This window comes from Cordyceps fumosorosea (genome assembly GCF_001636725.1).
Source record: "Cordyceps fumosorosea ARSEF 2679 chromosome Unknown scaffold_13, whole genome shotgun sequence".
Classification (NCBI taxonomy): domain Eukaryota; kingdom Fungi; phylum Ascomycota; class Sordariomycetes; order Hypocreales; family Cordycipitaceae; genus Cordyceps; species Cordyceps fumosorosea.
Window position 1 is genome coordinate 749,576 of NW_017387313.1, and position 23,513 is coordinate 773,088.

Consider the following 23,513-nt stretch of genomic DNA (forward strand, 5'->3'; position numbering starts at 1 on the left):
TCCTTTTTTTTTTTTTTTTTTTGTCTTTTCTTTCAGAACCCATCTTCGGAGACGTACCCGCAGATGCCGGTGCTGCGAATGGCAATGGTGACCTCGCCCTCCTTGAGGTCGGCGCCGCTCCGGACGCTCTCGGCGCTGGGGCTGGCCTCGGCGAGCCACAGCTCATGCTTGGGGTTCGTGTAGACGCCGACGTTGGGCTTGAGCTTGGCGGTGCCGTTGGCTGAGGGACTCATGGCGGGGGAGAGTCTCGGAAAGACAATCTGGTGATGTCAGGTTGCCGTGCAAGAGAGATGAGAAAGAGGTGTAAACCACGACTTGGATGAAAACGAATGCTTTTTATACCTGGCGGGCTTGGTCGTTGACTCCAGCTTTGGAGAGGGGAGGAGAACGGCCCGCGTATGCGCACGAATCGGAACGAGAATCGATGAGGGTACGTAAACTAGTTTCATGAACAAGCTTCCCATTCCCTCATTTTCGGAATCATCCCCCGCTTTATTAGTTCAAGGCCGCCACCGACCTTTGGCTCCCCCACCATCAAACCAAACCTAGAAGCGGTTTCGGGGAAGTTGGCGCCAGTCGGCCGGCCGAGTGAGATGCGAGAAGAATGTGGGGGAGATGGCCGGGACTGCCGCGCCAATCACAGCCCGATGGCTGTCGAGGCGGCGAAGACGGATGTGAGTGATGTTTGGCGGCGACGAGGCAAACAGGAATTATTAGCGAGATACGTAGGCAATATACTAGATGCAACTGTACTTTGGCTGCCTTTCAGGAACATCATACTCGAAACTATGGTAGAAAATTTATCCAATTCAGGCCCTTGGCGGTCTCAGTCTGTACATGGGCGACTCGGGGACGTTGACGTCGTTTCCCCGAACAACCAGACGCCAACTCACCAACCCGCAGCGAAGCGCGGGGAAAGGCCAACCTGTCTTGCAATTGGGGAGACTTGCATTCATAGCCTGGTGCAATATTTACATAGACCATATAAAGATCATGGTAATAAGCATGCGAGCAACTGAGAAAGGGGGGGGGATGAAAATGCGCCTTGGGGTGAGGTAGTCAAATCTATCAGGCGACTTCAGCCACGGCGGTGGGACAGCACAGGGTCACACAAACAATGATGAAAAAGAGGCGGGATCGTGGGGGCGAAATGCGAACTGTATAAGCAAACGACACCACATGCGCGCAGCATGAGGCCATCTACAAAACAGCCGTTGTCGAACAAAGCCGCGGGTGCATACATACATGGACTCCTCCTCCTCCTCCTCCTCCAAAATCGCCCGCGCGGGGATTCGCGGTCTTTGCATTATTTTCAAACCATCCTGCGGCCCTTGACTCGAATTGGTTTCGGGCCATTTTTTTGGTCCATCTTTTTTTGACCATGTGCGATCGAAGCTTCTCCTCCTTTTTCTCGCGTATAGACTCGAATGAGCGACGTCGACGTTTTGTGTGTGTGTGTGTGGCACGGACGGCTTTACTTCCCCATCCGTGCTCGGTTGTCCGTGCCGCTCCTCTCTGTCTCTGCCCAGTCTTGTTTGTTCTCGTCCAGCCACCAGGCACAGATACAATAGAGAAGACACATTGTTTTTTGTAAAAAAAAAAAAATTTTAATGAAAAAAAAAGGTAAAAAATCTAGGCATGCCTACTAAGCTCAGGGTCGCCAATATAGGGACAGCAATCCAATGCAATGGGCCGAGGGCGAGACACGCACGAGTCGTACGGGGCAAGCAATGTGGAGAGCATCTGCAAACAATGCCGACAAATTCTCTGCCATGCTGCCATCGCTCGACAAGAATACCTACCTCACAGATACTTGGGAGAGCAAGTCGTACAAGTCGATAGAAGCACGAGTCTGGGTCTGTGTACAGGAAACTGGCCAATTTGGTCAGTAGTAGTAGTGTATTGCTTGCTATACAACGACCATCTTGTTTGCTGCGTCAAATATGGATGCATCCATCGTCTAGCCGTTCTACCGCAATTCGACAAGAACTTTTCACTCTCCAAGTAAACCTTGTTCGTACATGATTGCCCAGAAAATATGCTGCGTCGCGGCGCCGCAGCTTGAGAGCATCGTCCAACAGAGGCATCTTCTAATCAAGGAGAATGGTGCCCCTGCTCGCAAGAACGCCAGATAAAGGAAAAATGCTATGACAGGTAGTCTCAGTCTCGGTGTTAGGGAAATCGAGGATAATTCGTTGCATCTGTAGTAAAATGTTCCGTTGTGTGAAGACGAAGGAGCGCCTGTTGCACGCATCCCTTCCTCTCGCTCTTCCAGATATGGTCTTGCCAGACCACAAAAGAGGCAAAATACGGGACTACCAGTCCGCGTCTTAAAGTCGTCTTGCACACGCTGGAACGAGGCCGTGAATTTGTGTATGTGTGTATGTTTGTGTTTGTGCATGTCCTCTGTTGTGTCCGGGCCCCAGAGCGCAAGGCTGTCTGCTGTGCGGACACGTCTCACTCGCCAACAGAGATGACGACGTCGCCTTTGCACTTGCCGTAGGAGCAGCAAGCCGAAGGATCGAGTTGGCCGTTCAGGATGGCATCGACCTTGTACTAAAAGAAGGCGAGTTTGTTAGTACAATGCAAGTTCGGGGCGTAGATTGAGGCGCGAAACTCACGTCGGGGCAAGGGCCATTGGGGCCAATGGGTGCGGCCAGTACGGGAGAGGCCATTATGGCGGCGATGAGAAAAGTTAATGATCTCATTGTCGAAAACGGCAAGGTTGTGTTGGAAAATCGAGTGCTGTGTGACGTTGGCGAGAATGTTGAGTCGACGGTTAGGCGAGGGTATTTAGGGCCAGTGTCGTGCTCAAAGATCGGGACGTCAAGATATGGCTGGCAATGGCTATCCAGAGTCTGGACAGTAGTCGAGGGATGTGCGGATATGCTGGGTCTTGTATTCGTATCAAGAACGTGTGTAGTAGTGGTAGTAGTAGTGGTAGTAGTAGCCGGCGGGGATGTAGAAGTGGGAGTGAAGAGACGAAGAGAGACAAAAGAGAGTAAGTAGCGTTGGGCGTGGAGAGAGGGATCAGGTCAGGCAGACAAGGAAGGCGATCGCCGTGCGCACAGATGGCTGAGACTTTTGGGCGGGAAAAGTTATGGAAGGAGTGAGCCGATCGTACATTCCCATCCGAGAGGACGGTAACCCGGGCTGGCAGGTAGTAATAAACAGAAGGAGGGGGAGGGGATGTGAGGGGAGATAGGGATCTGGCATGCGTGAATAATAAATACAAGGATGGTTCTTTTTGGTTGGGATTTCCCTTCTTTTATTTTATTTATTTTTTTGATTTATTGGTCTTGTCCATTTTGTGTTTGGCCCCGTCCGTACCTGGAGGAATAGTAGGATTCCGGCTGGCGCTGTACGAGCTGAAGCAAGCCCTCGCTCGTTTCACGGGCAGTCGGGCAAGAGGCCGAGGTGCTGACGAGCCTGACGGGCTGTGGCTAAATTGTGCTAGCCGGGTTGGTTTTACACAAATGACGCCAACAAAAAGGCCATGCAAGACAACTGATAGGTTGCAATGCAAGCGAGCGACAAAAGGTGGTGTACAGGAAGCAAGACTAGAGAGAGGCAGGGGGATGCACGGTAGGGCTCGTTCAGGCGGGAAGGGATGGCACCATGGTAAACTCTGTTGAAAAATTCAATATCGCAAGCGCATGTCTGTTGCCTGCTAAAATGAATGGGCTGGGCTGTTTTTGGGCATATCAAAAAAGGAAGACGATAATTCGGTACTGGAAAAGAAAAGGAAGACAATAGTGAAGGACGCTAGTCAGCCTGCTGGGGCTTGGGTGGTTCGGGTCGGTCTGTCTCTTTAGCACTCCGCTATGACGCATGGTGCGGCTGGAAAGGAAATCAGAGACACGCATGGGCATTCCAGTTCTCGCCCGGGGAAACAAGTTTCATCACGGGAAATAGGGCTGGCATTGGGCACAGGGTGATCAAAATGGGAAGAGGCGGGACAAGGAAGGAAGATTGCAGAAGATTAAGATTGGGAAAATAAACAACAGACTCTCAATAACATGACCAACGAACGCAGGCAATCTTTTTCCTGGCAACTTTAGTACCCGCTGTAAAATCCACCAACAGCACCACTGGGAAGCCACTGTAAATTGTAACTGTACCCACAGCCAACCACGCGCTGCAGGGGCTCCCAGATCACAGCCCTCAGCCCGGCTAGGGCCCTAGAAGTTATAACACGCGGCGGCGCATCTCCGGCCATCCCCCAACGCCAAGCACGGCGGAATGTGCCAAGTTCTGCAACTTCTGCAATTGAACATTGTCCGTTTTTTTCTTTTGCCTTTTGCTTCTCAATGGTTGGAAGTTAAAAAGAAAAGAAAAAAAAAGAAAAAGGAGGAGGCTGCGACGCTGGCGTTCAGAGTACGAGCCCACCCTAGCCATCTTTGGGTTGGTTGGGCTGCTGCGGGGAAGCAAAGAAGCCCGGCCCTGTAGGGCCAAAGTTTCCTTTAAAAAAAGCATCTTCACTTGCACATATGTGTTGTGTGAGAGAGTGAACACGAGGGAGAGGCTTTCTTTTTGCGGCGGTCTCGCATATTGCCCGAAAATGGTCAAACTTTCAAGATGCCGCTTAAACCCAATAATGAAATAAAAATAGCCCTCCCTCCAAACAGCATAAAACCAACACTGCCTTCATCGCCACCTAACTTCAACTCGCTGAAACTTACCAGCATCCCAGCTGCTCATCCCGTTTATGCAAGTCTCATGTGCTCTATGCACCTATATCACCTTCAGGAACTATACGTATATCACCTCTGCTAACGTTAATTAATTCTTCACACTCATTGCCCCCTCCCCTCATGCGTTCGTTACTGCTCCGGCCCTCCCTCCCTTTCTCCCCTCTGGAATGCGCCCACGACAACGGGACCCCAGCAAGCAACCCCCTGGCCAGCCTTGTCATCCGTCGTCATCATCATCCTAACATAATAAATCCTCCTCGTCAGAGAAATCAAGCCACCCAAAAAAGCCGGTTCCTGACGCTATTCCTCAACTAGCATCGGCGTCCCGCTTGCAATTGCCTGTCCCCATTTCGGCGCTTTTACCGCGCTGCCTATTCCGTCACTCCCGCTGTTTCCACTCGACCTGTAATAATCTGTAACTTGGTTATTCGTACCAATAGAGCCTTTTCTTTCCTCTTTTCTCATTGGAAATCTGCCCATCTCCTTATTTTAACCTTTTGCTGATATCGCATGATTGAGACCCGAGTTCCAAAACAGATCAGCAGCAGCCAAAGCCACAGCCCACCACAACAACTCCCTCCTCAGCTGAACCGTTAGCCGAAATGACTTGCACAATTGCTTCATTATACCGTATAAAAAAATGCTCGTTATTTACATCATCTCCTTGTAAGACTAATAGCTGTAATTCCCCAATCGTCAGACGTTTCATCATCGTACGTTGCACCCCTTCCTCACCCCAACCGCCATACCTCCAACCCAACGCCCGCAACCACCACCCGTCGCGACGAGTCATCATCATCATGACCCCCCTCCTTGTTCCCCAGCACCGCGACGTCTCCCGCATCTGCCACGCCGCTGTATGCCTCACCCAGCAGCCGCATCCTCCTGCTGCTGCCTTCACCCGCCTGCGGCAGCACCCGCCACGCCTTCACCCACTGGTCATTGCTCGTGCTCACGAACCGCACCTCCTCCTCCTCCTCCTCGAGCATCGCGATGCCGGTAATGGCCGCCGCGTGCGCCCCCTCCACCACCGCGCCCAGCTCCGCCCGGAAGCCTGACCCCCCCTCTGTCTCCCGTAGAAGCGTCGTCCACGCCAGCGCGTTGTCATCGCCGCCCGTCACCACCCCGTGCCCTCCGCCGCCGGCGCGCAGCCGCACCACGTCCAAGCTCTTGACGCTGTTCTGGTGCACCCGCAGCGTCTGCACCAGCTCGTACCTCCCGCCATCACCTCTCCAGAGCGCCAGGTATCCGTCCGTCGCCGCCGTCACCACCTGCAACGCACCACCAACGTCCAGGTGCCGCGCTTGGGTGAGGCACGCACCCGTGTACCGGCCCTCGCAGATGAGCGCGAAGCCGTCCGCCGGGGTGTAGCGGTACGTCCGCACCGCCGAGTCCGACAGCGCCACCGTCACCAGCGTGCCGTCGTCGTCGGACACGTCCAGGTCGGTGATGCGGAGGTCCTCCCGCGCGCTGCGCTTGTCTGCCAGCGCGCCCTCGCAGACGACCGCCACGCGGCCATCGTCGAGCGTCCGCACCCGCCAGGCGAACAGCTCCTCGTTGCCGCCCGCCGAGAAGAGGTACTCGTCCCCGCGACACCATTGCACCTTTTGCAGCCCGACCACGTGCCTCTTCATGTACGCCACCGGCCTCATCATCGCCCCGTTGGCAGCCCAGATCCGGATCGTGGTGTCCTCGGCGCCGGTGGCTACGTACCGGCCCGTCGGCGAGGCCGCGACGGAGCGCACCTCGCGCCCGTGATGCCCCGGTCGCACCACGACCGACGTAGCGCCCCCCCTTTGCTGCTGCGAGTGCACCGCCAACCTAGAGGTCCTCGTAAACGCAAACCGCAGGTCTTTCTGCTCGCCACGGGCTAGGCGAAAGGTGCGGTGCGCGCCGCCGCAGTTCGTCGCGGCCAGCTCCTCCCGCCGCGTCTCGTTCCACACGACGAAGTCGGTGCTGCGGAAGCCGTACAGGATGAGATCGCCGGTGCCGGGGGTGAACCACGCGCCCTCGATCCACGGGCCAAACGGCGGCGCCGTCTCGTGTACAAGCGTCATCCGCGCGGCGGCCTCGGCGACGTCGAGTTGGAAGATGCGGTACTTGCCGTCGCGGCTCGTCGTGAGCACGTACTTGGTCGCTGGGCTTGTGGGGGATGGCGGCAGCGGGACGATGGCGGTGACGGCGTCGCCGCTCGCGGGCGGCAGGTCCAAGATGGGACGGAACGCACCGCCGGGGTCTCTTCGTAGCAGGGCGATCCAGCCGTGGCGGGAACCGATAGCTAGTAGGTCGTCGCCGATGCGCGCCGCGGACATGGCCACGAAGCGCGCGTCGAGCCCGGCGACCGCCTCCTGCCGCCTCGGCGCACCCGTGGTCCGGTCCAGCGTCAGCAGCACCGACGCGGCGTCGCGGTGCAGGTGCACCAGCGCCTCCACCTCTTCCCCTTCCTCGACTTCCAGCGAAGTTTCTGATAGCGCGGTAATCTCCACCACGCGACCGGCGAGGCCCGCGATCCTCGTCAGGCGCCTGTCGAGCAGCCCGAAGTAGTACACGCCGCCCGTGACGGACCCGAGCAGCGCACCGCCGTGCGAGACCGTCCGGACCGCGTACACGTTCCTCATGTCCTCCCGCGCAGCCTCGTCATCCACCGTAAGCGCCTCCCACGTAGCAGCCTGCCCGCCGCGGAACGTGGCCAGTAGCACCGTGCCCATGTTGCTCACCGCGAGCAAGACATCTGGCGTGATAAAGTCGTACCGGCCGAGCAGCTCCTTGCGCTGCTGCTTAGTGGTCGTCGTAGCAGCCGGCGACGTCCGGCCCATAGAAGCCATAACGTCCTGCACGTCCCACGTCTGCGTGCCGTCGTCGCGCGCGGCCGGCACATCCCCGACCAGCGTGATCTTGCTGTCCGCGCCGCCGGCCAGGACGTGCGTGGTCGGCACGCCGCCACCCGCAGTGTCGCAGACGACGGCCCGCGACCACAGGTGCTTGCCGTCGTGCAGCGTGTAGGTCTTTTCGTGATCCAGGCGCCGCGGCTCCCGCAGCGCGGCCGCCACGTCCACGCTCCAGCGCTGCGCGGTCGCGTCCTCGCCGAACGAGTACACCGAGACCACGCACCGACCCGAGGTCCAGGGCTGGAGTTGGGCGGCGGTCATCGCGGGCACGGAGGGGAGGCCGAACTGGACGCCCCAGATGCGCGAGGCGTGTCCCATGGCCGTCGCGATCGGCGCGACGTCAGCGCGGCCCTCCCCGCCTCCGACGACCGCCGGTGCGCATCGGAAGCCCGTGTCCGACACCCCCGTCGCCGCCGCCGGGCTCGTCTCCTCCTCCGCATCTCCCTCGCTCTCCGTAACGTTCCAGATGCGTATCGTGCGGTCGTCACTGCAGCTCGCCAGCAGCCGCACCCCTCCCCAACCCGGCACCTCCATCAGCGGCGAGACGTGCACGCCAAAGATGGACCCCTCGTGCCCCGACAGCGTGTACAGCATCCGCGGCGCGCTCCCTCCGCCAACCGCGGTGTGCTTCCAGACGAGGACGTCGCCAAACACCGTCCCCGCGGCTACGAGCACCTCGCTCGCCGACGTCCAGCACACGTGCGCCGCGTAGAGCATCGGCCGCGACGGCGACGCCAGCCGCCCCTCCACCTCCAGCCTCCCGTCGCAGAGCCGCGCAGTGAGGACCTCGTTGTGCGCGGTGACGAGCGCCACGAGCGCGTGGTCGGATGGGCACGCGGCGCCGTCGTAGATCCAGTCCGGCGCCTGCAGACGCGCCACCCGCGGCTGCGGTAGGAGCAGCAGGTCGGTCAGGTTCAGCACCGCGACGGAGGGGCCGCCCCAGAGTAGAACGCTGTTGTGGTGCACGCGGATGCCGTGGATGGGCTGCGCGCTCAGCACCCCGCGCACGCGCGCCACTTCGCGCTGACACGCATCGTCATCGTCTTGGATGCGGTAGACGACGAGGTCCGTGTCCTCGCCGGCGAGGGCGTGCAGCGCGCCGGTCGCGGGGTCCCGGAGCAGGGCGACGGCGGTGATGGGCACCTGCGCGAGCTCCCTGCTAAGCTTTACGGCTGCGGCGGCGCATGTCTGAGGTAACCGGGTTAGTCGTCGCTGTTCTAATCATGTATTGCGCAAATGCGGTGCGGTTTCAGGCATGAAGTCGGCGTGGTGATGGTGGGTGTCGAGGTTACCTACAGTCATGGTGGATGGGCACAACTCTGCTGTCGCGGGGTGCGTGTCGGTGCCCGCATAAAGCGCTTTCTTTGCCGTAATTTCACACGTATATATAAAGAGCCTTTTATCAATTCATCAATATTTGCTCGCACGCTGTCAGGTTGCAAGAGCGTTTTGTTGTGTGATGATATGTGCAGCTCGAAAATTTGCTCCACAGCGAAATTCTAGATGGTGCAAAGTTTGGTGGCCCCAAGCTGTTCAAATGTAGTCGACGGCTCGCAAAATCACCATACTGGCCTACAATTCACAGGATATTGTTCAGTGTAAGCTATGATTTGATTGTTCGTTATATTGTCGTTGCGAATAAAGCTAGTACAGGTTTTGCCCACTATCTATGCGCATAAATATATTTGTCCATAATCATGAGCACCACCCAAGGTGCAATTTCCAAAAGAAAAAAAAACGCCAGTCTAAGCCACCCTTTCGCTCAAAAACAAGTGTCAGTGATAAAGCACGAGAGACGGGAGGCCTGCTTATGCGCGATGCGAGTAGGGCTCGTAGGCCAGGTCGGAGCGGCCGTTGCCGGCAGGGTAGCGAGCTGGCTGGCCGTTGTAGTAAGCGCCATTGTTGTAGCCAGTGTGATGCTGAGGTTGCTGCTGCTGCAAGCCAGTCATTTCGTGTTGCTGGCTTCCAAGAGGGGCGTAGCCGCGCGAGGGCATGAGCTTCTCGCCATCGCCATAGCTATCGCGGTTGCGAGCGCTGCGAGCGCGGTCGGGCTTGCAGCAGCAAATGGTAAAGACCCAGAAGAGGCTGGCACCGAGAGCAAAGGCTGCAGAGATCCAGACAGCAGCCAGAAAGCTGGTCTGGATGCCGCCCCTGACGCCGTAGACCTTGGCCGTGGCCTCAACGGCGCCGACGACAGTCGCTGATGTCCCCGTGGCCAAGGCAGCCGCAGCAAACACAATCGTGGTAGTAATGCAGGCGATGAGCCAGGTGACGCAGGAAACAAAACGCGAGCAGCTTGCGAGGATACCGATGAGCAGTTCGACACCGAGCATGATGTTGGCAGCGATGAAGGCAATCTCGGTCACCTTCATGATGGTGCGGAAGGCCTTGATGGGCTCCTGGATGTCCTTGGGTAGGGGAATGGAGACGCCAGCCTGGGTGCCAAAGCTTTTGAGGTAGGTGTCATTGAGAGCGCTGGAGGCCCAGTCGAACTCGGCCTTGGTGCAGTTGCGCTTGTTGTCCTTTGTGTAGCAGAAGCCCCAGAGATCGACCTCGAAGACGTAGTCGAGGTTCAGCTCCTTGGCCGTGATGTTTTGGCCGCCGGTGGCCTTGTTGAGCAGACCGTCAATGTCGATGCCAAGATCCTTTCCGATACTGCTGACATCGACGCCGGCGCCCTTTGCGATGCTCTCGATGCCGGCTCTGTCGAGCGTCAGGTTGGTGGTGTCGAGCTTGAACATGAAGGTGTTGCGGTGGGCGACACCGGCGAGGGTGGCGTAGAGAAGCGCGGCGAGTGAGGCGATTGTTAACAGCAGTGGCAAAGCCACGCAGAGAGCACGACCGACCGCCATGGCTGTGTGTGTGTATGTGTGTGGTGGGCTGCGTGAAGTATGTGTGTCGCTCTCTGCTGCAGTGTGACACGTATGGGCGAGAGAATTCGAGAGTCGCAGGCGGGTTCGTAGGAAGGTGAAATGGAGGATTCGAAGCTCGAAATATGCCAAAAGATGCAAAACGGATATGCAAGATGATGGAACGAAACGGCCGGGGGAGATGCAAATGGACGGAGAAAAACACGATGGATGGGATGAAAGAGAAGGGGAAAAAGTGTGGGAGGATGACGGCTCGTTTATATTCGTGTTGGCATGCGCATGTGAGGCTGCGTAACGGAAGCAACAAGGACCTCCCCCCCCCCCCCACCACACGTCAGTCAGCCCAAGCAAGGCAGCTTGTTCATCTTTCTTTAGCGGGGAACTGGGGCTTGCACTGGCCAACAAGCAACAAAAAGAAGGGGCGGCGTGGTGGCGCAGCTGCTGCGTGGCAGGGCAAGTCGCACCGCCATAATGGGCAGCGCAGAGTGCGGGATAACGGCTGCAGGATGGTGTGTGTAATGCAGAGTTACATGGTTTTTTTTTTTAGAAGAAAAAGAGCAAGACCAGGAAAAAAAAAACGATGTTGGACTTGTCAAAGTCAAAAAGTCAATCCACAGACCTACGTAACGCGACAAGTCGACCTACTGGTACTACCTACCTACCTAGCCCTTCATGATATAGCATCCATCACACTGAGTCGTACCAAACACTTTCCCGGCAGTGCTGCGACTTGTTGCTGACAGTTTGAGACTTTTATTACCTTGGTACTTTTTTAGCGGGTCTCACCAGCCAAGGGGTTTTGCCAAGTGCTCTCTACGAGCAAGCAGCAGTGATGGAAAGTGAAAAAAAGGCTTCCTAGTCCACTAAAATAAGAAGAGGCACCGCCTCGCATATGCTCCCACCACCCAAAACGGGCATAACAAGGCGAGTTGAGCAGGTTGGTTGGGCTGCCACCGGTATTCAAACAAAGAAAAAGGCTCGCCCATCCATGTTATTAATAGCAGCTACCACCTAAGATGATGACGGAGGGAGCCTGCATCGTTCACCAACAAGGTTTGGTCGCCAGCTGAGGCTTGACCCTGCGACAACGATAACCCCCACAGCCGACTTGCCGCATTATTCCTCATTGAGATAATTATCATCCTCGTTTTGAATCTGATAGTCATTTTATAGCAGTTATACGGTTCTGCTCCCTCCCTCGCCCCGGGTCGCAAGCTGCCTTGTCTATCATCTCTCATTGTCATCGTCGGTGGCCCGCCAACCTCTCCGGTCCACATATTATGTAGCCAGGTTGTAGATAGATGGGCCAAGTACGAACATCAATCCGCCACACACGCTCACGTCGGTTCGTATTATCAAGCTTCCTCTGCGACAGTAGCCGATCTGCACATTGCCGCGTCAGCGATCACAAACAAACACCCGTGCTTCGCCTTTCCCCCCACCACCCACTTCATCGGAACATCAGCAGCCCAGCCATCGAACCAGCAGCAACCGCCCCTCCTCCCACAGCACCATGGCCGCCGGCCGGCGAAACCTCCTGCTCTGCTTCGACGCTTTTGGCACCCTCTTCAGCCCCAAGGGCACCGTGGTCCAGCAGTACGCCCGCGTCGCGCGGCAGTGCGGAATCGCCGACTTCTCGGAGGACCAGCTGTCGACGCACTTGGCGGCCGCGCTGAGCCGAGAGCGCACCCTCAACCCCAACTACGGCAAGGCCACCGGCCTCGGCGCTACCCAGTGGTGGACAAAAGTATGCGAAGACCGCCTTGCCTAACAAAGGTCTCGCCGTCCGTCAAATGTTGCTAACCGCAAGTTGCTTTCTCTCTGCTTCCGACTTCCCATAGGTTATTCATGACACATTTACGCCCTTGCTTCGAAAGCAGCAGCCGTTTCCGCCAGCTCTGGTTCCGGCCTTGCTCCGGCGCTTCGCCTCCGATGAAGGTTACGACGCGCAGCCCGACCTTGTCCCCGCGCTGCGGGCCCTACGCCATCCCGAGTCGCAGCACGCATTCGATGAAGTCGTCATCGGCGTCGTGACCAACTCTGACGATCGGGTCCCAAGCATCCTGTCCTCCATGGGTCTGCACGTGAGCCCTTTGCGCTACAGCGCCAACGATAACTACAATGCGCAGACCAATGACTACCAACACCGCCGTGGAGACACCTACGACGTCGACTTCCACTGCATGTCCTATGATGTGGGGTACGAGAAGCCTGACACGCGCATATTTCAAGCCGCCGAGTCCATGCTGGCCGGCATCCTCGCGGCGCGCGAGGGGAGGAAGGTGACGATGGAGTCGCAGCTGCCACAGGGCTGGTACAAGGTCTTTGTCGGCGACGAGCACGCCAAAGACGTCGTAGGCTCCGCCAACGCCGGCTGGCACCCTATCCTACTGGGCGCTGATGCGCAGGCCTCCGCCGTGGCCAGCCTCGAGGACTGCCCACCCGGCCATTCACTCGCTGACGTGTTTCGGCTTCATCCTGTCGTACGCGTGCCGTCGATTCGGTCGTTGGCGCTCTGGCTCTCCAGGCCTCAATGGACTTCGCATGAAGAGTCCTGACTGCAGGATCAAGGTTTCATTCCCTTAATTGCCAAGCGTAGATGGGCCGATTGTGGCCTTCGAGGAAACATGGTTCGTCAGCTGCCACCACGCATGATATATCAACTGCTGTGTGACCCTCTCCTTCCTCCGAACCGCAGCAACTTGGACGCTATATATATCGACAACACTGCCACGAAACACGTGGACTATATCTCGATTAGCGTTAGCCCCGGTTTGTAAGAATTGATGGCGAAGCCTTCCTCCACGCGAGCAGGTGGGTACTAAGACGCTCGCTCATCGCGTTGCACAGTGGTCGTCGGTATGCACAGTTGAGCAGAAGATTGGCTCGCCGTGCTCCCATTGAATACGTCACAGTGTTGATAACATACACAATGATTGGCATACAGTAACCATACCGTGGCACAATGCTTCTCTACTGCCTCACAACTGAGATTCGCGTAGATGGTTGGGTAGTCCGTACTGGTCACCGGACTCCAGATCGTCATATCGATTGGACATGTTTTAGTGCATTTGAATATCTGCCCAAAAGAATCAGCATCAGAGGAATATAAAGATTTGCTTATCACGAACACTTTTTTTCACATGTCCAGTTACGTCTGGATTTGGATACGCGCAATCGACAGCTTGTGGCACCAGCATGACGTGTGTGGCCAGGCACAACAGCACCGCCACCATTTTGGCGGAGCATCCTATATTTAGAATTGGAAGCCACGCCAACCATGAGTCTGATGGGATCTCTCTATCAATATTGAACGACTGATCAAGAACGGTTTATTGCGGCATTTGCCAACAGCAATATTTTCGTGGCGTGCAAAAAGCGGCATGTAATTGGTGGTACCATAATGGCCGGCACACAAAGTGAGGAACGACCATACTGGTAGACGTGGCATATGCACAAGCCCAAGACACTGCTCTGTTGTGGTAGGAGGCGAGCCGACGCGTCCTGTGGGTTGTATACTGAGTTGTCGGCTTCTAAGCGGAATTATTCGGCCTTAACGCAAAGATAATGTGATTGACTAGTTGACCCCGCACCGCCGGAGATACGGGCGCGAGTCTATACAGTTAGTTGACTGTTAGGCACCAGCTACTACTGAGAAGCTCGCAGTTGGACGCCGGCCAGTTGAGCTGGTCTGGAGTCGCTGACATTATACTGTCAATATAGTATGTCGGGCAGTACATTGTGCAGCAACGGTTGCAGAGTATTGCGGATAGCACGGCGGCCCAACGGTATCCCCTGCTTAGCGGGCGCTAGATTTGGGCGCCGATGAAATTGCATTTGGCTGCCTGAAGTCAATAGCCCGGCCGCGAATGTCATGAGGCAATCTCAAGGCCGCAGCGGTCAGCGAATGTTTTTTCGAGTTCAGTACAGGGCTCATCGACGCCCGCAGAATTGTGCCGGGAATGGGACGCCCAGGGGGAGATGTGTGTGATGCGTCGGAGATGTGTGACTCGAAAAGTCAGCAGCTTGGGGTTGGAACCGACCGTCACGAAGAGATTTACATGTCCGACTCCGTTGACGGCGACGGACGGCGACGTGTGGAGAAAAGAGGTGGCGCCGATGCCCTGGCTTCGGTGGCCAGACGGGCGCAGTCCGGCAGGGAACTGAGGGCACAAAGCGCAATCGGGCAGGGGTTGGCCCCCAGCAACTGGCGGGACGAGCTGTCGGTCAAGCGATCGAGGTGGCGAGGGGTTGAGGAGGGACGACAAGACGGGAAGAAGAGCTGGTGACTGGTTAAAGAGGGAGGCAGAGATGGCGGCATCGTCGTCCTCGCACGAGTAAAAACAAGGGCTTCAGCTGCAGAAGTGTGAGCAGGCGAGGCTCGTCAGTGGTGGGAGTGCGCGGGCAGACGTGGGGCAGATCCCTGGCTAGTGTGGCACGCCCGCTGCAAAGAGCGCCGCGTCCGGACAGCTGGAGCATGGCTGGAGAGCGGTAGCGGGCATGCTAGCGGCCGGATGACCTGCGTGGACTGATGGCGTTGCGTTCGAGACCCAAGGCTGTGAAGCAGAGCGACAAGGTTGTGATATCTGGGGATGTGTAGACGCGGGAGCTGAAGAGATGATGTATGACGCGTTGGGGGGGATCGGAAGATGTAGGAGGTGAGTTTGGAGGAGAATGAAACAAGAGGCGTGACAGCGATGGGTGGGAGGCAGCTGGCGGTTGTAGTAGCGGCTGGCAGCTGGCAGCTGGTACCAACTGGCAACCCAACAACCCAGATCCGTGGGCAGTTGGCAGGTTCAGTTATTCGTACCTCATACCTATTGTAGATCTGTATCAGGTTACTGGAAAGGAACAAGGCCCGTGCTGGTGGCTGGTAGGGCAGCTAAAGTACCTAAAAAGTTCCCGTCCTAGGCCCAGCTGGCTGTTGCCCGATCCCGCTGCAGCCCCGTGCAGCCAGCGTACAGGTGCAGATCACCTGGGAGTGCCGGCCTACCTTCTCCAGGCTAGGGACCTAGTACTGGAGGCATGTCCACTGTCCCGCAGTGTTTTACACCACCCGCAGCCGCTCAAAAGAGCCTGCCGAGAGGCTGTCGTAGGGCTGCTGTTGTTGATGATGGTTGGCCGCGCTGTTTGTCTCTCTTCGCCTGTGTCTGTCTTTGTCTGCCTGCATTGGTTCGTTCCGCCTCAACACCAAAAAACGCCAGCTGGCGCATTCTCACGCACCTCAAACGCAACTCATCTCCTCTTCTGCTGCCTCCGCCATCCTATCCGTCATCTCTCACATCCTCTGCAGCCCTCATCTCGACTTCGACTTCATTACTATCTTCTTCCGTGCCACACAGTTCTCTCCTTCCCCCAGTCGCCGCCGGCCTGCAACCCCACCGCCACCTCAGCCGGCTGCTGGCCTCTGTGGTGCTACGGCCCTCACTCTGTGGCCCGCGACACCCAACAGCGACCTGAGTTATCAGTACTAAAACTAGTTGACTCCCCGGGTGCGCCTCCGGCTCGCCAGCTCCGTCGCTTCTACTCGGTACCATTCAGACTCAACCAAGGATAAGGATTCATCATTGTCCGCTCTCGCTCTTCCTGCTTCTCGCTAGGTTCTCACCTAGTAGTTGTTAGTTCCCTTCAACAAACAAGAGCTCTTGCGCCGCTGAGAAACCTTAATCGCTGTCGCCGCTTTTCGCCCCCCCCTCCACCCAATATCCGCGCCAAAAGCTGCCAAAGTCATAGACTCTTCCTTCGTCTTTGTCAGTCCACACTATCTCACACATTTCACACTACTCAGCGCCCTCTTCTCCATTGTCATTCTCTATCGCCATTCTTCTTCCATAATCGGGCCATCTTCTCCGGTTGGTAAGTTTTGCTTCCCTCATTTGCGCTCAAATCCATGCCTCCCTCACTGTTGGGTCCGCGCCTCGTCTTGCCCTGTGTTTTCGCCGAACTCGATTTGCTCCGAACCTCTTCTTGCTCCCGCCAGTGACGTCCAGAATCCTTTGCACTGCCTCCTGCTTTTTCCCCCTCTCAATCGCAAACTACTTCGTTTCCTCGCCTCCTCGCCTCCTCGCCTCTCCCTCGGCCTCCCGAGCAATGCGCCGTTTCTCTGTCGGCTCCCATTCTGTCTCTCCCTGTTGGTGCTTGTCGCTATTCCCGCCGCCGTTCCGCGCAGCAGCTTCGAGACATTGGCCCATGCTCTTTGAGACCGTATGACGACTTATTAGCAAACCGCTCCCGTTCGCTCTTGTGTCCCTACCTCTGCAGGTACATGAACGCGGCCGTCCATCGTTGCATCGCCCGGCTAGCTCTGTCTTGCCTTGCCTACTAACCTCTTCATCTCTATCCGTACCCCCGTCCCAGCGAGTCGCGTTTTTTGCTTTGCCCTCCTTGTCGCAGCCTCTTTGCCGCCGTGGCCGTGCTCTCTTCTTCTCCTCCTGCTTGCTCCTCACTCCACATACCCATTCTCCTGCATGTTGCATCAAGTGTCTCTGCTGACGTGAACTTCTTTCTCAAAATAGTTTCCCGCCATTTCCGGACCCTGTCGATTCCTGCCCGCCTCGGCACCGAACTGTCTACCCTGCCCTGCAGGCTCAGTCACTTCCCACGGACCACTCGACGTCATCATTGCTACCGTATCGCTGTCGAACATTGCTTTTTGTGGCCATTCGCAGCATCCCACACTGCCACCAGACCCGTGTCTCTTGCCCCGCGACTCACATTTCACCATTCAGGGCTGTTTTGACGCCGATCGCTCTCTCCCGCATCAACGCTCTTCCGCGACAACAAAATCTCAACCAACCCCCAACCGGCCCCCTCAATCTTGGCATTTTCCTGCCGCAAAACCTGGCTTCTCCTTGGCAGTCCCTCCTGTCTTCCGTCGACGGTTAAGCGGCGCCTGAGACAGTCACACTAGACTCCGTCGCCACACGACCATCATCGCGGCCATGGGCAACCAAAGCTCCAAGCCCGATGGCGGCTCGCCTAAATCTGGCTCCGCTGACGGAAATTTTCAGTCTTATCCCTCCATCAGCAGAAGCGACACCAAGGAATCATCCCGGTCATTTCGCTCGTTGAGGTCAAAGATTCCAGGGACTTTGAAAACTGACAGCCCCAGAAACTCTACACTGCTCAGCAATGGAGATTTCGAAAAGGGCCCCGATGCCGCCTCCGTCCGATCCGGCAAAAGCGGCCGTTCAAGCGCTTCCCGTGGCAGCCGCGGCGAAAATACACTCAAACATAGTTCTACTGACATGTCGATTGCGGACTCTATGCTCTCCAACGAGCAACCGCCGCCATCACCCGTCCAGTCCAGCGCTTCTAAGAGTCCCGGTCTTCACGACGTGAGCGCCGCCCAGGCCAGTGGTGAAGTCGACCATGTTTCCGACCAGCCTCCCTCAGCAGCCGCAGCCAGCGCCAACACCCACCTACAATCTCCTGGACAATCAATCTTGGTTCGTCGCGACAGCGCCAATAGCCAGGTCATGCATAAGACGCCCTCGACCGAGTCCACCAAGGCCGACAGCAACTCCAACGTTGCCATGGCAGACATTAAAGAAATGGATCTCGACGATTACATCAAGCGTCTTTTGGATGCTGGCTATGCTGGCAAAGTCACGAAGAGCGTGTGCCTGAAGAATGCAGAAATTGTCGCCATCTGCCAGCGCGCACGCGAAGTGTTTCTCTCTCAGCCCGCTTTACTTGAGCTCGATGCGCCAGTCAAGGTTGTCGGTGACGTCCACGGACAATATACTGATCTTATCCGAATGTTTGAAATGTGCGGCTTCCCACCCATGGCTAATTATCTCTTTCTCGGCGACTATGTCGACCGCGGGAAGCAGTCTTTGGAAACTATCCTTTTGCTCCTGTGTTACAAGCTCAAGTTCCCTGAGAATTTCTTCTTATTGCGCGGTAATCACGAATGTGCCAATGTCACGCGAGTCTACGGCTTCTATGACGAGTGCAAGCGAAGGTGCAACGTCAAAATTTGGAAGACATTCATTGACTGCTTCAACACTCTCCCGATTGCTGCCATTGTCGCTGGCAAGATTTTCTGCGTCCACGGCGGTCTCTCGCCAGCACTCAGCCACATGGACGACATTCGAAACATTGCCCGCCCTACCGACGTTCCTGACTACGGTCTACTCAACGATTTACTTTGGTCTGATCCTGCAGACATGGATCAAGATTGGGAAGCCAATGAAAGAGGGGTGAGCTATTGTTTTGGCAAGAGAGTCATAACCGACTTCCTCGCTGTCCACGACTTTGATCTTATTTGTCGTGCACATATGGTCGTGGAAGATGGCTACGAATTTTTCAACGATCGCGTTTTAGTGACAGTGTTCAGCGCACCCAACGTAAGTTTTGCTCTGTACTTTGCAGAAGATGCGCTAACTCGACACAGTACTGCGGCGAGTTCGACAATTGGGGGGCCGTTATGTCAGTCAATTCGGAACTTCTATGCAGCTTTGAGCTCCTCAAGCCTCTCGACTCGAGTGCCCTCAAAAGTCATATCAAGAAAGGCCGTAACAAGAGACAACACATGCTGAACAGCCCTGTAAGTACTCTAGGTCTCAACGAATGCGAAGCCTATGCTGACAAAATGCAGCCCGCAAGCGTCCATCCGCAGAGTGTATGATGAAGCCTGCACAAGTCATGTTCGAGTTGACTCACGCCTGGACATATAACATCGCATTTTGCATGATAGTTGTCGTAGCACCGCGATGATTGCTTTGAGTTGCCTTCGGCTCAGAAGCGCTGCAGGTGAACATTACCTCTCAGCCCCTGTCGTGGAGCGAGAGGTGCTGCGAATCGATTCGGTAATACAGCCGGAGGAGACATCTACCAGAGCTTCATGAGCACACTTTTACGGCCTCCGTGCTTACATTTCGCCCCTGTGGGCAATTATCACTGGCGTTGGATGGCCACGACGCAGGTTGTCGATTGGCTAGGCGTTCTGCTTGTTTCCTTTTCTTATGGTGCAAAAATACTTGGGAACATTTGTTGTATAGTGAGTGGTTTGAACTTTGAAGAACTGTGCTACTAGGGCCTGTCCGTGCCGCATATGGCGCAGCGATGGGCCATGTTGGGATGTTGTATTACGAAGTCGGCGTAGAGCCGATCGATGGTGGGCCACACAGGCCGATGTAATGGGTCATTTAGCATATCTCCTTTGAATTTCCTTAATATGAGAATCATTATGAATCAAATTAATTGAGATATGAGTTTCATTCATGCTTTAGTACAGTGTAGGTGTGCAATTTCGCCGGCACGGACAGAGATGTGATGCGAGACCTGTTGCTTAGTCACCACCAACACCCTGGAAGAAATTTGGGGTCTGAAAGGAGCTCTGGAAATTTGGGCGGCCAGCACTTCGACACAAGAGCACGCTCAACAACACAACCACGCACGCAATGAGCACGCCGACATTTCGCTCGCTGGTCTGCTCGCGGGGCAGGCCAGAGCTCCTCAAGACGGGTCAGGCGCTCAGTAACTACTTTCGCGAGTTTTCCACGACGCAATCGCTCGCCGACGATGCCGCCCCCAGCGGCCGCCCCAGCAACGGCGGTAACAGCGACCGAGGACGAGGCAACGCCCGCCAGCGCGGCCGCGCAGCGGCGTCGGCCATCAACACCATGGTGAAGAACCGCGGGCCATCCACCAGCGGACCGCGGCGCGCCGGTGGTGCTCCTGCCGGCGCGGGAGGAGCCCCAGGAGGACCCAAGGTGCTCGACGTCCGCAGCCTGCCCAGGGGTCTGGGCCGCGGCGGCCGAGGCGGACGAGGCGGACGAGGCGGCCGCGGGGGCTTCCAGGGCCGCGGCGACGCCGGCTCCGCAGCCGCAGCCGCAGGCCCAGGAGGCACCAACCGGTTCGCGCCGGGCGGCGGACGTGGACGAGGCGGTGCCCGTGGTGGTCGTGGTGGTCGCGGCGGCAACGGCGCCGTGAGGGGGGGTCGCCGTCCGGAGGGCGAGAAGAGGGAGCCCCGCGCTCCCGGCGCCGGCGCCGGCGGGAAGGACCCGTTCGAGATCATGGACCAGGCGGTCCGCTTCCGCCAGCCCGAGCCGTACAGCGACCCGAGCCTGGACGTCGCGGGGCTGCTCGCGCACGCGCCGGCTGTGCCTACCAGCGCGTCCGGGCGCCGCGCGGCCGTCGTGGCGAGCCTGCAGGCGATGGGCGGCGGCACGAGCGACCTCGTGGGCGCCGCCACCGGGTACCTTCCCAACGGCGGGGGCGGCACCGCCGCGGTGGAGGACCGCGTGCAGAGGGACGGGCTGGCGTTCTTCGCGACGCCGGAGGCGCGCGCCTGGGCGGAGGACCACGCGCAGCAGACCATGAAGCGCGAGGAGGAGGAGGAGGGCAAGGAGACGACGACGCCCGTGTTCGCGCCGGCGGGCGAGGCGGTGCAGAGGGCGGTGCTCCGCGCGGCCGTGGAGGGCGCGCATGAGACGCCGCGCTTCGCGACGGACGTCCACGGCATCGTGCGCGCGCAGCACCTGCGCGCCGGCAGCTACGGGCCCGCCGCGACGGCCATGTTCGAAAAGAAGCTGCAGAGCCTAGTGGGCGCCCCGAAGCCGGCGGCGGCGACCAAGGAGGCGGCAAAGGCCAAGCCCAAGAAGGCAGCAGAAGCCAAGGAGGCAAAATCCAAGGAAGCAAAGGCTTGATCTGTCTGCATCAGCGGATCACGCAGATGTACTAATACAACAACGGCGACGACTAGGGGTGGATTGATTTGCTGTGGAAAAAGACATTTAGAGCGAGGATTCTTGGTGGAGAGGGGGAGAAGAAATGGTGTATCATTGCGGCTTGTGCAAAAAGCGGCCTGTTGTTTTAACGCTCTCATCAATGTACATGTACTATAGTATACAAAAGAATTCAAGATGTGAAAGTATCATCTGTTCACTTTTTACACCTCTTGTCCTTTCACACGAGCCTTTCTTTCCGTGCTCCTTAGTTCCTGCTGACCTGCTTGACGCTCTGCGCCTCGATGCCGTCAATCTCCTTCATCTTCTTGTCCTGCAGCTTCTGCACCTCGCGCTCCACCTTCTTCAGGGCGTCCGGCAGCAGCGTTCCGCGCTTGCGCGCGTCCTTGAGCGCCTTGTCGTGGCGGGTGCGGGCCTGCCGGACGCGCTCGCGCCACGCCTGGGCGGCCTCACGCACCCGCCGCGCCAGCTCCTCCGGGCGCTCCATCTCGACGCGCAGCAGCAGTTCCAGCTCGTTGTCCTCGGCGCGCTGCGGCTGCTGGTTGAAGTCCGGGCTGGCCTGCACGGCCGACATGATGGGCTTGACGTAGGCCTTGTCGTTGACGAGCAGCGAGACGGTGCGGCCGCCGCGCGGGACGACCTGCGCGAGCTCGCGGAGCGGGAACACATCCGCGTCGCCGCCGGTGGCGTGCTCGGGCTTGACGGTGACGGCGAGCGCGCCGAGCTGGTCTGGGTTGAAGCGGCCGCCGTGGAGCACGTTTTGGATCTGCGTGTGGAAGTGTGCGTCGACTTCGGCAAAGGCGGCCGAGACGGGGTCGAGGTCGAGAGGGTCAAAGTCGTCGCCACCCGCGGTGGCGGCTGCGGTGGCGGCCTTGCCTTTGCTGCCGCCGGACGGCGAGGGTGAGGCCGCCGCCGGCGAGGATTTCGAAGGCGCGTCGGGCTTGCGCTTCTTGAGGCGGGCTGGTGATGTGCTGAACGGCTGGGCAAGGCCAGCGCTGGCGGCCAGGGTCACAGGTCGAGAGGTGCGTGTCGCCCTAGCACGTTTGATCTTGTTAGATGGGATCGGGTCTACCGAGTCGTTGGCAGTGTGCTAACGACAACGACCGAGCTTGCAATGGCGGAGGGAGGAGTGGCGGAGGGAGGAGCAAAGCGTACAGATCAGCAGGCCCAGTGGTACGCAAGCTGCGAGCAGCCTGGCGGGTGATGCGAGCCAATGACATGGTCATAGAGCTGTGTGTTGCCGAGGAGCAATGCGTAAGGTTGACGTGACGAAGGAGAGTGGGCGAGGATAAATCAATTGACCAATTGTGCGGCGGAAATCAGGAACGGAGCAGCTGTTGAAGCTATACGAGAACGGACGGAAGACTTGGAATTTTTATGGGCCTGCCGAGACAGCTTGGAGGTTGAGCTTGTAAAGTAATGCATAACAAGCTCTTCCGTTTTGCCATTTTAAAGGTTTGTTATTAACATTATAAATTAAAGCCAGGAAATCTATTTGGCTTGATATGCTACAGATAATTGATATAACTGGCTAGAACATGTCTCTATGATTTAATACACCTTTGTTCTCCAGTTCTGCGATGGACAAATATCAACTTGGCATTGCACGCCTCAGCTTCCTTGTTGCTAAAACCAGTGATTAGCAGCTAGATTTAGCAACCAGAGCAAAGCACTTGGCCGCAGGTGACGAAAAAGGGGAGGCTCGGTGAAACTATCATTGATTGGCAAAAACAATGAGCATCGCAAAAAAAGAATGATCGTGGCAGGGTTCGAACCTGCGACCTTTTCGGATGAAGGTGATGACTGTAAACGAAACGCGATAACCACTACGCTACACGACCTCGGAAGTTCCCGGCTTAATTGTCTTTATATAGGCTGATAGCATTCGACGTTTTCTAAATCTGATTTTTAACACCATTCGCTCCAACTTTTATGGTATCTTCTACTTGGATATGGCAAACATTTATGTGGATTATCTTATGCAACCGGTTTTGTCTTAGCTACAACCTTTGCACTGGGAAACAAACAGAGTTTGTGTCTATGTTAGAAGCGTCACCTTCAAGGTTAAGCGACCGGCCTGGACCAACAAACGGTCTTGTTATTTCCCTATTGTCCCAGCATTCGGGCAATTAATGCGATTCTATCGTTACTCTCTCCCATTTACTACATGTTTTGTACTCTCCATCTACTAGAATCAAGTAACAAGAGGAATGTACAATGTGTCTTCGGAGTAAAAAGGAGCCACTACCCCGGCTACTCCACAGCAGTCTCGCTCCCGCACTCCGCGGGACTCGAGAAGCTCCCCGTAGCGCCCTCTATAGCGGAGAAACGCCCTGTAACTCGATGCACCCCGCGCCGCTGGGGGGA

At 57.0% G+C, this 23,513-nt stretch overlaps 8 protein-coding genes across 8 annotated transcripts in view; 3 read left to right on the plus strand and 5 right to left on the minus strand.

Annotated features, from left to right (window-relative positions):
* ISF_05620 (Alcohol dehydrogenase superfamily, zinc-type) overlaps nt 1–233 on the minus strand; it is a gene marked incomplete at both ends in the record, with an annotated part of 1,313 nt that extends 1,080 nt beyond the window's left edge. The window contains one exon of the mRNA XM_018849225.1: nt 58–233. Within this exon, the coding sequence (XP_018703796.1) occupies nt 58–233 (176 nt within the window). The remainder of the gene's footprint in view (nt 1–57) is intronic.
* Nucleotides 234–2,457: 2,224 nt separating this feature from the next.
* ISF_05621 (hypothetical protein) lies at nt 2,458–2,675 on the minus strand (the record flags this gene model as incomplete). The annotated part of the gene is made up of 2 exons (XM_018849226.1): nt 2,458–2,556; nt 2,622–2,675. The coding sequence occupies 2 exons, from the start codon at nt 2,673–2,675 to the stop codon at nt 2,458–2,460; spliced, it is 153 nt and encodes a 50-aa protein (XP_018703797.1).
* Nucleotides 2,676–5,425: 2,750 nt separating this feature from the next.
* ISF_05622 (WD domain containing protein) lies at nt 5,426–8,884 on the minus strand (the record flags this gene model as incomplete). The annotated part of the gene is made up of 2 exons (XM_018849227.1): nt 5,426–8,770; nt 8,879–8,884. 2 exons carry the CDS (start codon nt 8,882–8,884, stop codon nt 5,426–5,428), a joined length of 3,351 nt encoding a protein of 1,116 aa, XP_018703798.1.
* A 506-nt stretch (nt 8,885–9,390) lies between these two features.
* ISF_05623 (integral membrane protein) lies at nt 9,391–10,434 on the minus strand (the record flags this gene model as incomplete). The annotated part of the gene is made up of 1 exon (XM_018849228.1): nt 9,391–10,434. The coding sequence occupies one exon, from the start codon at nt 10,432–10,434 to the stop codon at nt 9,391–9,393; it is 1,044 nt and encodes a 347-aa protein (XP_018703799.1).
* Nucleotides 10,435–11,965: 1,531 nt separating this feature from the next.
* On the plus strand, nt 11,966–13,010 carry ISF_05624 (haloacid dehalogenase; the record flags this gene model as incomplete). Its single annotated transcript, XM_018849229.1, has 2 exons — nt 11,966–12,199; nt 12,294–13,010. The coding sequence occupies 2 exons, from the start codon at nt 11,966–11,968 to the stop codon at nt 13,008–13,010; spliced, it is 951 nt and encodes a 316-aa protein (XP_018703800.1).
* A 4,383-nt stretch (nt 13,011–17,393) lies between these two features.
* Nucleotides 17,394–19,084, plus strand: ISF_05625 (serine/threonine-protein phosphatase PP-Z; the record flags this gene model as incomplete). Its single annotated transcript, XM_018849230.1, has 3 exons — nt 17,394–18,803; nt 18,851–19,003; nt 19,055–19,084. 3 exons carry the CDS (start codon nt 17,394–17,396, stop codon nt 19,082–19,084), a joined length of 1,593 nt encoding a protein of 530 aa, XP_018703801.1.
* Nucleotides 19,085–19,859: 775 nt separating this feature from the next.
* On the plus strand, nt 19,860–21,107 carry ISF_05626 (hypothetical protein; the record flags this gene model as incomplete). Its single annotated transcript, XM_018849231.1, has 1 exon — nt 19,860–21,107. One exon carries the CDS (start codon nt 19,860–19,862, stop codon nt 21,105–21,107), a length of 1,248 nt encoding a protein of 415 aa, XP_018703802.1.
* A 286-nt stretch (nt 21,108–21,393) lies between these two features.
* On the minus strand, nt 21,394–22,366 carry ISF_05627 (Ribosome recycling factor domain protein; the record flags this gene model as incomplete). Its single annotated transcript, XM_018849232.1, has 2 exons — nt 21,394–22,180; nt 22,302–22,366. 2 exons carry the CDS (start codon nt 22,364–22,366, stop codon nt 21,394–21,396), a joined length of 852 nt encoding a protein of 283 aa, XP_018703803.1.
* Between the last annotated feature and the right edge of the window lie 1,147 nt (nt 22,367–23,513).